Source organism: Acipenser ruthenus, chromosome 2, assembly GCF_902713425.1.
Source record: "Acipenser ruthenus chromosome 2, fAciRut3.2 maternal haplotype, whole genome shotgun sequence".
NCBI classification, from domain to species: Eukaryota; Metazoa; Chordata; class Actinopteri; order Acipenseriformes; family Acipenseridae; genus Acipenser; species Acipenser ruthenus.
The window spans coordinates 47,728,842-47,740,307 of record NC_081190.1 but is presented as its reverse complement, the minus strand read 5'-3'; the positions used below and the strand labels follow the sequence as shown (position 1 = coordinate 47,740,307).

Genomic DNA, 11,466 nt, shown 5'->3' with positions numbered 1-11,466 from the left:
TTCACTATTTTATTTTTATATTATTTTCTCGTGCATCTACTTCAAGACTCTGAAGTGCTTTAATAAATAAATAAATAAACTCTCCCCAAAGGAAATGCCAATCGCTACAACTTCCCAGCCCACACAGGAACCCTGTCTTTACTCCCGGCTGCGCACCATTTCCGACGCAGTCCCCAAGCAGGGGCATGTTTGTGAAGACAGGGGGGTGGTTTCACCTGACCAGGCCCAGATCGGGGGTGGGGGTGGTGGAGCGGAGGGGGGCAGGGGGTCGGGGGGTAGTGGCAGCAGCAGGCTGCTGGCGGCTTCCTCTTCCTCTCCTCTTTCCCAATCCCCTCCTATCTCCTCCCCCTTCACCTCGTCCTATCATCACCACCCCTCTCTCATGGAGCCCCCCAGGACTCGGTCCCGGTCCAGGTCTGGATTTCTCAACCACAACATGACCAGTAGTTATTATAACAATATTACTAATAGCGGCGGCCACTTCAACCAGCACAGCCCTGGCTGTGATACAACTGGTGTCCACCCCACCGAGAATCAACGAACAGCGGGGAGCAACCCGACCTTCAGTAATCTGAGAGCTGCACCCACAGGAGCCACCAGAGCACCTTCAGCAGGTAAGCCAGTGCCTGGTATCCTTATGTTTTGATGATTTATCGCGTAATTTTAGGATCTAAGCAATGGCTTATGGTTTTCCGGCTACTGCAGAGGGTGGATCAATTGTAGTCCAGGAATTGGGGGTCACATATGCGTCCCCATAGTGCTGTAATAGAACTTTCTTTTTCATCACTGCATTTTTTTTGGTTGAATTAATCAGCAGTGTTTGCACTGTATTTTATTAAAAAGAGGTTCATGAGAAACAAGAGCCACTGCCACTGGTTATCCCTTATTTTAAAAACATGTGATTTTATATCGCCTCCTTTTATTCCCAGCTTTTGTTGAAGGATTGTTTGCTTTTTTAAGTAGTTTTAAACTGGGAAGTTAATTTATATTCATAGGAAAGCGTTTGTTTATTTTGGAAGTGGGATGGGAGTGTTCTGGAGGAAGAACCTCCCCGCCCCCCTGCCTCATCTTAATTGGAAGACTTCAATATCGTACAAACATTTGTAAAAGAGAATATTTTGTTTTGCGTAGTAGAATGGTTGGTTTTGTAGTGAATGTGTTTTGAGAAAATAAATACATTACAAAAAAAGTCAGGAAAGCTCGAGTTTTCATGTAATGGGGTGTCAATAATTACTGTTAAATTCATTTTTATTAAAACCATGACACCATTTATGTTTTTTCTGTTTGTTTGTTTGTTTGTTTATTTTCAAAACTGAAAACTTAAGCCACTGCAGTTGAAATATAGAAGCTGTTTTTAAGTATAGCGATACAGGATGCCAATGGGCCGAACTCGGTAGTTTCCTGAAAACAGAAGCATTATTGGCAAAAGTCCACTGTTGATTTTATTCCACCCGAAAGAAAACTATAACAAAAACTTATATAGACTACACCTGATTTCTTGCCAGAGGATGTTGTGGATAATTAGTGACAAGCCTCTGACTAAAGCCGGAACAGACAGGCGAGACGCGGTACCGCTGGGCATTTTTATGGTGAGATACCGCGCTAGCCCGCACCCGGGCTCACGTGAGCGGTATGCACTACGCGACTTTATTTACAATGTTATTATTATTATTATTATTATTATTATTATTATTATTATTATTATTATTATTTATTTCTTAGCAGACGCCCTTATCCAGGGCGACTTACAATTGTTACAAGATATCACATTATTTTTACATACAATTACATTATTTTCTTTACACATTATTTTTACATACAATTACCCATTTATACCAAGAATATAGGATGGAGACATTAAAAAAACAAAACAAAACAAAAACAACTGTATGAATATAATTTCGATATTTTATGCAATTCAATAAACTACCAAATCATATCGCAAATCTACCGGAAACTACAATAGCAGTACAGTTTCATGTTGGATTTCGAAATGTCACATTTTTCATTTTTTTGAAAACTACAAAGCAATATGTAATTCATTATGTAAACGTAACATTGTTCAGCAGGTTGCATTTGACTTTGGCCCTGTCCACACTATGACGTACAAACTACGCAGCATTTAATACCGTATTAGAGAATCGGACTCGAGACCATCTCAGGAGGTAGTCTCGAGTCTGGTTCTAATTAGATCGCATCAGGTAGTGCGATTTAGCAGAAGTGTGGACGCTTTAATGCCAAACTACATTTTTTGTGTATCCTCCAGTATCCCAAAATGCTTTGTGGTATTGTAGCGATCCGTGTATTGTGTTTGTGTACTGTATTCCCTCTTGTTTCTACTGTCTGTTACTGCCGCTGTATTGTGTTTCTCTCCCCCCCGTCTGTATTACCTGTAGCTGCGGGTTCGCTCTGTCTCTGGCTGTGCGAGCTGCCCCTGTCATAGGCTGTTTCTTGTGTGTGCCCATTGGTCCTGGTGTGCGGCTGGGAACCAATGGGATAGCTGTTCGCTCTGGCACCCGATTAACATAAAGGGGCGGGGCTTAGCTATAAAACGGGGCGTTGCACGCTCATTGTGGTCGGTGCAGAGCAAGTGGCTAGAGCAGTGGGCTCTGAAAGAGGTTCATGAATAAAGCGTTGAACTTGAAAACGGCGTGTTGTGTTTTTCTATCCTGCGCACTGCGTGGAAACGCTACACTGGTGTCAGAGCGGGATCAATACAACGAGTAATCCAGCGTGGAGCAGGAGCAGGAGAAGACAAAGATGGACCAATGGCTGTGGTACGACTCCAAGCCGTCACAGAACCGGTGGGACGGCGGACTGGAGGATCTCCTCGGTGACTTGGAGGAGCGAGGCTGGTGCCTTGCCTGCGGGGAGTTCGGGCACCAGGTGACGTGCTGCCCCTTCCAGGAGGAAGGGGACCTACTGCCTGCCCGAAAACAAAAGTGGAGGAGAGGTGGTCGTTCGAGGAGGCTAGCGAAGGAGTCTGAATCATCTCCAGCGTGTGAGATGGGGGGCCTACCGCTGCCGCCGCCGCCCGAGAAAGCGCCGCTGCCGCCGCCACCCGAGAGAGCGCCGCTGCCGCCGCCTGAGAGAGAGCCAGGGCCGCCGCCGCCTGAGAGAGAGCCAGGGCCGCCGCCGCCTGAGAGAGAGCCAGGGCCACCGCCGCCACCGCCTGAGAGAGCCAGGGCCGCCGCCGCCTGGGAGAGAGCCAGGGCCGCCGCCGCCTGGGAGAGAGCCAGGGCCGCCGCCGCCTGGGAGAGAGCCAGGGCCGCCGCCGCCTGAGAGAGAGCCAGGGCCACCGCCGCCACCGCCTGAGAGAGCCAGGGCCGCCGCCGCCTGGGAGAGAGCCAGGGCCGCCGCCGCCTGGGAGAGAGCCAGGGCCGCCGCCGCCTGGGAGAGAGCCAGGGCCGCCGCCGCCTGAGAGAGAGCCAGGGCCGCCGCCGCCTGAGAGAGAGCCAGGGCCGCCGCCACCGCCTGAGAGAGAGCCAGGGCCGCCGCCGCCTGGGAGAGAGCCAGGGCCGCCGCCACCGCCTGAGAAAGCACTACTGCTACCTGCCTTAAGAGAGCTACCGCTGAAAGCGCCAGTCCTTTTAAGGGCTCCTGCAAAGGGCACGACCAAGGGACAGGAGCAAAGAGAACCGCTGCCGCCTGAGGGAGAACACTTGTGGCATGAGAGCGAGCTCCTGATACTGGGCTACTGAGAGTCACTCAGCTCAGCAGAGAATAGCAGATTGCCTTCCGCACAGCACGGCCCGTCGGCTCACCCACCAAAGGCCCTGGAAGGAAAACCGGACATGCGGGGAGGGGGTCTGTGTTTCAGGGGTGGAGGTTGCCGATCCCAGTCATATGCTGCATGGAGCCTTGTAAACTTTTTGGGGGCAAAAAGGCTAAGGTGGGGGTAGTGTAGCGATCCGTGTATTGTGTTTGTGTACTGTATTCCCTCTTGTTTCTACTGTCTGTTACTGCCGCTGTATTGTGTTCCTCTCCCCCCCGTCTGTATTACCTGTAGCTGCGGGTTCGCTCTGTCTCTGGCTGTGCGAGCTGCCCCTGTCATAGGCTGTTTCTTGTGTGTGCCCATTGGTCCTGGTGTGTGGCTGGGGACCAATGGGATAGCTGTTCGCTCTGGCACCCGATTAACATAAAGGGGCGGGGCTTAGCTATAAAACGGGGCGTTGCACGCTCATTGTGGTCGGTGCAGAGCAAGTGGCTAGAGCAGTGGGCTCTGAAAGAGGTTCATGAGTAAAGCGTTGAACTTGAAAACGGCGTGTTGTGTTTTTCTATCCTGCGCACTGCGTGGAAACGCTACAGTATGTTTGGCGAAGTACACAGAGTAGGCGCCCGAAGAAGTTGCTATCGGTGTATATTCCGCACTAGGTATTCATTTTTATGCTTCAAAAGATCTTTCAGGACATCTCTGTTAAACTAGTGGGGAAAATCGTATTTTTCTTGAATCGTACTTGTGCTTGATAGAACCAAAGTCATTGTATTTATCTTGCTCTTAACTGTATTATTACTTGTACTGTGATCCTTGAAATGTATTTTTGTTTACGACTGCAAGTCGCCCTGGATAAGGGCGTCTGCTAAGAAATAAATAAGAAGAAGAAATAAATAACAAAAACACAGTGTTAAATTAGGCGACTGCAAAAATGAAATACGAGTTGAAAGTAGGATCGGGAATGAACAAATTACGTAATTTGTCAGCTCTGTTTGAAATAAAATTGAGGACCAAGGTAAAAACAGTCCAACACCATATTAAAGTAATGACAGCAAGTCATGTGGCAAAATGCCGCGCATGCTGTCCCGGGCTTGAGTTCTGGAAAAACTACACTGCTGTCTCATTGTAAGACGGGGCTTTGTACAGCACCACAAAACTTGTTATATGGTTTTAGAAAATGGATCAGAGATATTTGTTAACCTGATTGATCAATATGAGGTCCGTAATCTCTAGTAAATGACTTTGAGTGTTATTGTTCAAACTACGTTGAATCTCTGTTACAAATCAATCTGCCGGAAAACAGGTAAATACAGTATTGATGTATTTTACCTTTTTTCTGCTTGATGGAATCTCAGTTTTAGTACACTCCCTCTGAGCGTTGCCTTGAAAAAAATTCAGCCCTGTCTGTGCCTGGTAAATTCTCAGTAGTGCTGAATTTAGACTAAGTCTGCTTCCTCACAGTCCTATACGTTCAATTTATCTATTTTCAATAGTGTATAGCAAATAATAAAAAAAAAAACAAGCACATTAAAAAAAAAAAAGAGAATAGTGTTTACTGTCAGCAGCGATACAGTATCCACAAATAGCAACCAGCGCGGGTGCAGGGGGGCGTGGGGGCCATCCCCCAGCGCGGGTGCAGGGGGGCGTGGGGGTCCTCCCCCAGCGCGGGTGCAGGGGGGCGTGGGGGTCCTCCCCCAGCGCGGGTGCAGGGGGGCGTGGGGGTCCTCCCCCAGCGCGGGTGCAAGTGGCAACGCCTCCCACCGAAAATGAATTGCAGGGTTTTGCAGGGGTCTAAATCCTGCATATCCTGAGCCTAAATATGTTTCAAATGTATAACTTTGTTCATTTTTCTAAATTATTTTAGGTGTTGAGATTTAAAGAGCAAGTAAAAGTTACTTATGTGTAAGAAAAGTAATTACAAAATAATGTATTTAATATTAGAATTTTAAAACCACAAACTTGTCTTGGCACATAGTGATTTTCAAAGTAAGTAAAGTCCACATATTTAAACAATAATGGTTTTGCAATAATTGCACACAGAAAAAAGTGGTGAAAGAGACAGAACCAGACACCATGAAACAGAGAAATGATATTTCAGGCACAAAAACAAACAATGTCACATTGTAAATAACTTTAGCATAACAGAGGTAGAAGTGTTAAAGGGACTAGGAGCTCTTAAAATAAACAAATCCCCTGGGCCAGATGAGATCCTCCCAATAGTACTCAAAGAAATGAAAGAAGTTATTTACAAACCGCTAACCAAGATCATGCAACAGTCTCTTGACACAGGGGTTGTACCAACAGACTGGAAAATAGCAAATGTAATACCAATCCACAAAAAGGGAGACAAAACCGAACCAGGTAACTACAGACCAATAAGCCTGACTTCTATTATATGTAAACTTATGGAAAATAAGATCCAAAATGGAAAATTACTTATATGGTAACAATATCCTGGGAGACAGCCAGCATGGTTTTAGGAAAGGGAGATCATGTCTAACTAACCTGCTTGACTTTTTTGAGGATGCAACATTGAAAATGGATAACTGCAAAGCATACGACATGGTTTATTTAGATTTCCAGAAAGCTTTTGACAAAGTCCCGCATAAAAGATTAATTCTCAAACTGAACGCAGTAGGGATTCAAGGAAATGCATGCACATGGATTAGGGAGTGGTTAACAGGTAGAAAACAGAAAGTACTGATTAGAGGAGAAACCTCAAAATGGAGTGAGGTAACCAGTGGTGTACCACAGGGATCAGTATTAGGTCCTCTGCTATTCCTAATCTACATTAATGATTTAGACTCTGATATAGTAAGCAAACTCGTTAAATTTGCAGACGACACAAAAATAGGAGGAGTGGCAGACACTGTTGAAGCAGCAAAGGTCATTCAAAATGATCTAGACCGCATTCAAAATTGGGCAGACACATGGCAAATGAAATTTAATAGAGAAAAGTGTAAAGTATTGCATGCGGGCAGTAAAAATGTGCATTATAAATATCATATGGGAGATAGTGAAATTGAAGAAGGGAACTATGAAAAAGACCTAGGAGTTTATGTTGACTCAGAAATGTCTTCATCTAGACAATGTGGGGAAGCTATAAAAAAGGCTAACAAGATGCTTGGATATAGTGTGAGAAGTGTTGAATTTAAATCAAGGGAAGTAATGTTAAAACTCTACAATGCATTAGTAAGACCTCACCTAGAATATTGTGTTCAGTTCTGGTCACCTCGTTACAAAAAGGATATTGCTGCTCTAGAAAGAGTGCAAAGAAGTGCAACCAGAATTATCCCAGGTTTAAAAGGCATGTCGTATGCAGACAGGCTAAAAGAATTGAATCTATTCAGTCTTGAACAAAGAAGACTACGCGGCGATCTGATTCAAACATTCAAAATCCTAAAAGGTATAGACAATGTCAACCCGGGGGACTTCTTTGACTTGAAAAAAGAAAAGAGTACCAGGGGTCATAAATGGAGATTAGATAAAGGGGCATTCAGAACAGAAAATAGGAGGCACTTTTTTACACAGAGAATTGTGAGGGTCTGGAACCAACTCCCCAGTGATGTTGTTGAAGCTGACACCCTGGGATCCTTCAAGAAGCTGCTTGATGAGATTCTGGGATTAATAAGCTACTAACAACCAAACGAGCAAGATGGGCTGAATGGCCTCCTCTCGTTTGTAAACTTTCTTATGTTCTTATGTTCTTATATATATACCATAATACCAATTGAGCCAGAAGAGAGAAATGTGAAGCAATTTCTAAATTTAAGACGATAAGAAGCAGTATTAATTGGTAGTAAATTTGAATACAGAAAAGGTAAGGCATAAGCTGTTTTGTTTTCTATTTTTTAATGTATTCCATTTTTTCCTTTGCATTTTATACACACACAAAAAAGAAGACACATTAAGTTTCTAAAAATATTGATGGTACCAGCCAGTCCTTACATTTATTTCTTGTCTTCCAAGATTCTGACTATACATACTTTCACATGTATTTAAAGAAATACATGTGAGAACTGCGATTTCAAACACTGTTGATTTTTCGGTTTTCAGAAGTTAGTTTCTGTTACATTTTCTGTAAACATTAAATCAATTTCTGCAGTAAGTTGTATTTTTTTTTATTTTGTTTAGTGTATTTTTAATTATGTTAACTGTTGCTTGATTAAAATAAATACAAATAACAATAAATAATGAACTTCTCAGTTCGTATTTGTTTAACTTGCATGAATACCGTCATTGTTTACAAATACAATCATTAAACGATTCTATTGTTTACTCATTATTATTCTGTAGTCCCTAACCATTACCAGTAAAGACTGAACATCAGCATTACTCCTTCTCTTGGAAGATTACCAAACATATGGCTATAACAAAACCCTTGTTTCACATATAGCTACGGCAACTTCATTAAGGGAAGCCCCCTAATCTAATACAGCAACACACCGTCATATATCAAATACACTTTGCTCAACAGCATGCACGACACATAATAAACTACTGCTCTATCACTAGTAGAATAACATTAACAATAATAATCACAATAACAGGCATTGAAATATTACAGTGAAAAAAAAAAAATACTTTAAAATTCTAAACAAGTTACAAGCTTACCAGTGTCATTAATCAAAAAACCCTGTTGTGTGTGTAATATATATATGTGTGTGTGTATATACAGACGTGCTCAAATTTGTTGGTACCCTTACAGCTCACTGAAATAATGCTTCATTCCTCCTGAAAAGTGATGAAATTAAAAGCTATTTTATCATGTATACTTGCATGCCTTTGGTATGTCATAGAATAAAGCAAAGAAGTTGTGAAAAGAGATGAATTATTGATTATTCTACAAAGATATTCTAAAATGGCCTGGACACATTTGTTGGTACCCCTTAGAAAAGATAATAAATAATTGGATTATAGTGATATTTCAAACTAATTAGTTTCTTTAATTAGTATCACACATGTCTCCAATCTTGTAATCAGTCATTCAGCCTATTTAAATGGAGAAAAGTAGTCACTGTGCTGTTTGGTATCATTGTGTGCACCACACTGAACATGGACCAGAGAAAGCAAAGGAAAGAGTTGTCTGTGGAGATCAGAAAGAAAATAATAGACAAGCATGGTAAAGGTAAAGGCTACAAGACCATCTCCAAGCAGCTTGATGTTCCTGTGACAACAGTTGCAAATATTATTAAGAAGTTTAAGGTCCATGGAACTGTAGCCAACCTCCCTGGGCGCGGCCGCAAGAGGAAAATCGACCCCAGATTGAACAGAAGGATAGTGCGAATGGTAGAAAAAGAACCAAGGATAACTGCCAAAGAGATACAAGCTGAACTCCAAGGTGAAGGTACGTCAGTTTCTGGTCGCACCATCCGTCGCTTTTTGAGTGAAAGTGGGCTCCATGGAAGAAGACCCAGGAGGACTCCACTTTTGAAAGAAAAACATAAAAAAGCCAGACTGGAATTTGCTAAAATGCATATTGACAAGCCACAATCCTTCTGGGAGAATGTCCTTTGGACAGATGAGTCAAAACTGGAGCTTTTTGGCAAGTCACATCAGCTCTATGTTCACAGACGAAAAAATGAAGCTTTCAAAGAAAAGAACACCATACCTACAGTGAAACATGGAGGAGGCTCGGTTATGTTTTGGGGCTGCTTTGCTGAGCCTGGCACAGTGGCACAGTGCCATCAGCTCAGAATTGGCAAAAAACAGTGGGACCCTGGTACACCCATCTACTGTCCGGAGAAGTCTGGTCAGAAGTGGCCTTCATGGAAGACTTGCGGCCAAAAAGCCATACCTTCGATGTGGAAACAAGGCCAAACGACTCAACTATGCACGAAAACACAGGAACTGGGGTGCAGAAAAATGGCAGCAGGTGCTCTGGACTGATGAGTCAAAATTTGAAATATTTGGCTGTAGCAGAAGGCAGTTTGTTCGCCGAAGGGCTGGAGAGCGGTATACGAATGAGTGTCTGCAGGCAACAGTGAAGCATGGTGGAGGTTCCTTGCAAGTTTGGGGCTGCATTTCTGCAAATGGAGTTGGGGATTTGGTCAGAATTAATGGTCTCCCCAATGCTGAGAAGTACAGGCAGATACTTATCCATCATGCAATACCATCAGGGAGGCATCTGATTGGCCCCAAATTTATTCTGCAGCATGACAACGACCCCAAACATACAGCGAAAGTAATTAAGAACTATCTTCAGTGTAAAGAAGAACAAGGAGTCCTGGGAGTGATGGTATGGCCCCCACAGAGCCCTGATCTCAACATCATCGAGTCTGTCTGGGATTACATGAAGAGAGAGAAGCAACTGAGGCTGCCTAAATCCACAGAAGAACTGTGGTTAGTTCTCCAAGATGTTTGGGCCAACCTACCTGCCGAGTTCCTTCAAAATCTGTGTGCAAGTGTACCTAGAAGAATTGATGCTGTTTTGAAGGCAAAAGGTGGTCACACCAAATATTGATTTGATGTAGATTTTTCTTCTGTTCACTCACTTTGCATTTTGTTAATTGATCAATATAAACTATTAACATTTCTATTTTTGAAAACATTCTTACTTTACAGCATTTTCACACCTGCCTAAAACTTTTGCACAGTACTGTATTTGTGTGTGTGTGTGTATTTCTATCTCTATCTATCTATCTATCTATCTATCTATCTATCTATCCCTACGAGTGTTATCTACAGCCTTGCTGCATTATTATTATTATTATTATTATTATTATTATTATTATTTGTTTAGCATACGCCTTTTCCCAAGGCGACTTACAGAGACTAAGGTGTGTGAACTATGCATCAGCTGCAGAGTCACTTACAATTACGTCTCACCCGAAAGACGGAGCACAAGGAGGTTAAGTGACTTGCTCAGGGTCACACAATGAGCCAGTGACTGAGGTGGGATTTGAACCGGGGACCTCCTGGTTACAAGCCCATTTCTTTAACCACTGGACCACACAGCCTCCTTAGTACAAAGTACTCCTTAGTCCATGAAGTAGAAAAGAGCACATTACCATCGACATGAAATTCGTCCTTGCCTAACTCGTTGATCCGATCTTTAGCAGTGATTGTTATTGTTTTCGGCATCTTTGAACAGCTCTGGATACTGACTGAAGTAAACTGAACATAACAAAGTTTACAAACGAGAGGAGGCCATTCGGCTAATCTTGCTAGTTTGATTGTTAGCTTATTGATCACAGAATCTCGTCAAGCAGATCCTTGAAGGATCCCAGGGTGTCAGCTTCAACAACATTACTGTGGAGTTGATTCCAGACTCCCACAATTCTCAGTAAAAAAAGTGCCTCCTATTTTCTGTTCTGAATGCCCTCTTATCTAATCTCCATTTGTGACCCCTGGTCCTTGTTTCTTTTTTCAGGTCAAAAAAGTCCCTTGGGTTGACATTGTCTATACCTTTTAGGATTTTTAAAGCTTGACTCAGATCGCCGCGTAGTCTTCTTTGTTAAAGACTGAATAGATTCAATTCTTTTAGCCTGTCTGCATATGACAGGCTTTTTAAATCTGGAATAATTCTGGTCGCTCTTTGCACTCTTTTTCTAGAGCACCAATATATTTTTTGTGGCGAGGTGACCAGAACTGAATACAATATTCTAGATGAGGTCTTACTAATGCATTGTAAAGTTTTAGCATTACTTCCCTTGATTTAAATTCAACACTTTTCACTATATGTCTGAGCATTTTGTTGGGCTTTTTTTATAGCTTCCCCACATTATCTAGATGAAGACATTTTTGAGTCA

At 42.9% G+C, this 11,466-nt stretch overlaps 1 protein-coding gene across 1 annotated transcript in view; it reads left to right on the top strand.

Moving 5' to 3' along the window:
• Positions 1 to 269: 269 nt before the first annotated feature.
• Positions 270 to 11,466, top strand: part of LOC117409321 (E3 ubiquitin-protein ligase RNF38) — a 136,043-nt gene continuing 124,846 nt past the window's right edge. The window contains exon 1 of the mRNA XM_058996642.1: positions 270 to 614. Coding sequence (XP_058852625.1) covers positions 383 to 614 — 232 coding nt within the window. The 5' untranslated portion in view covers positions 270 to 382. The remainder of the gene's footprint in view (positions 615 to 11,466) is intronic.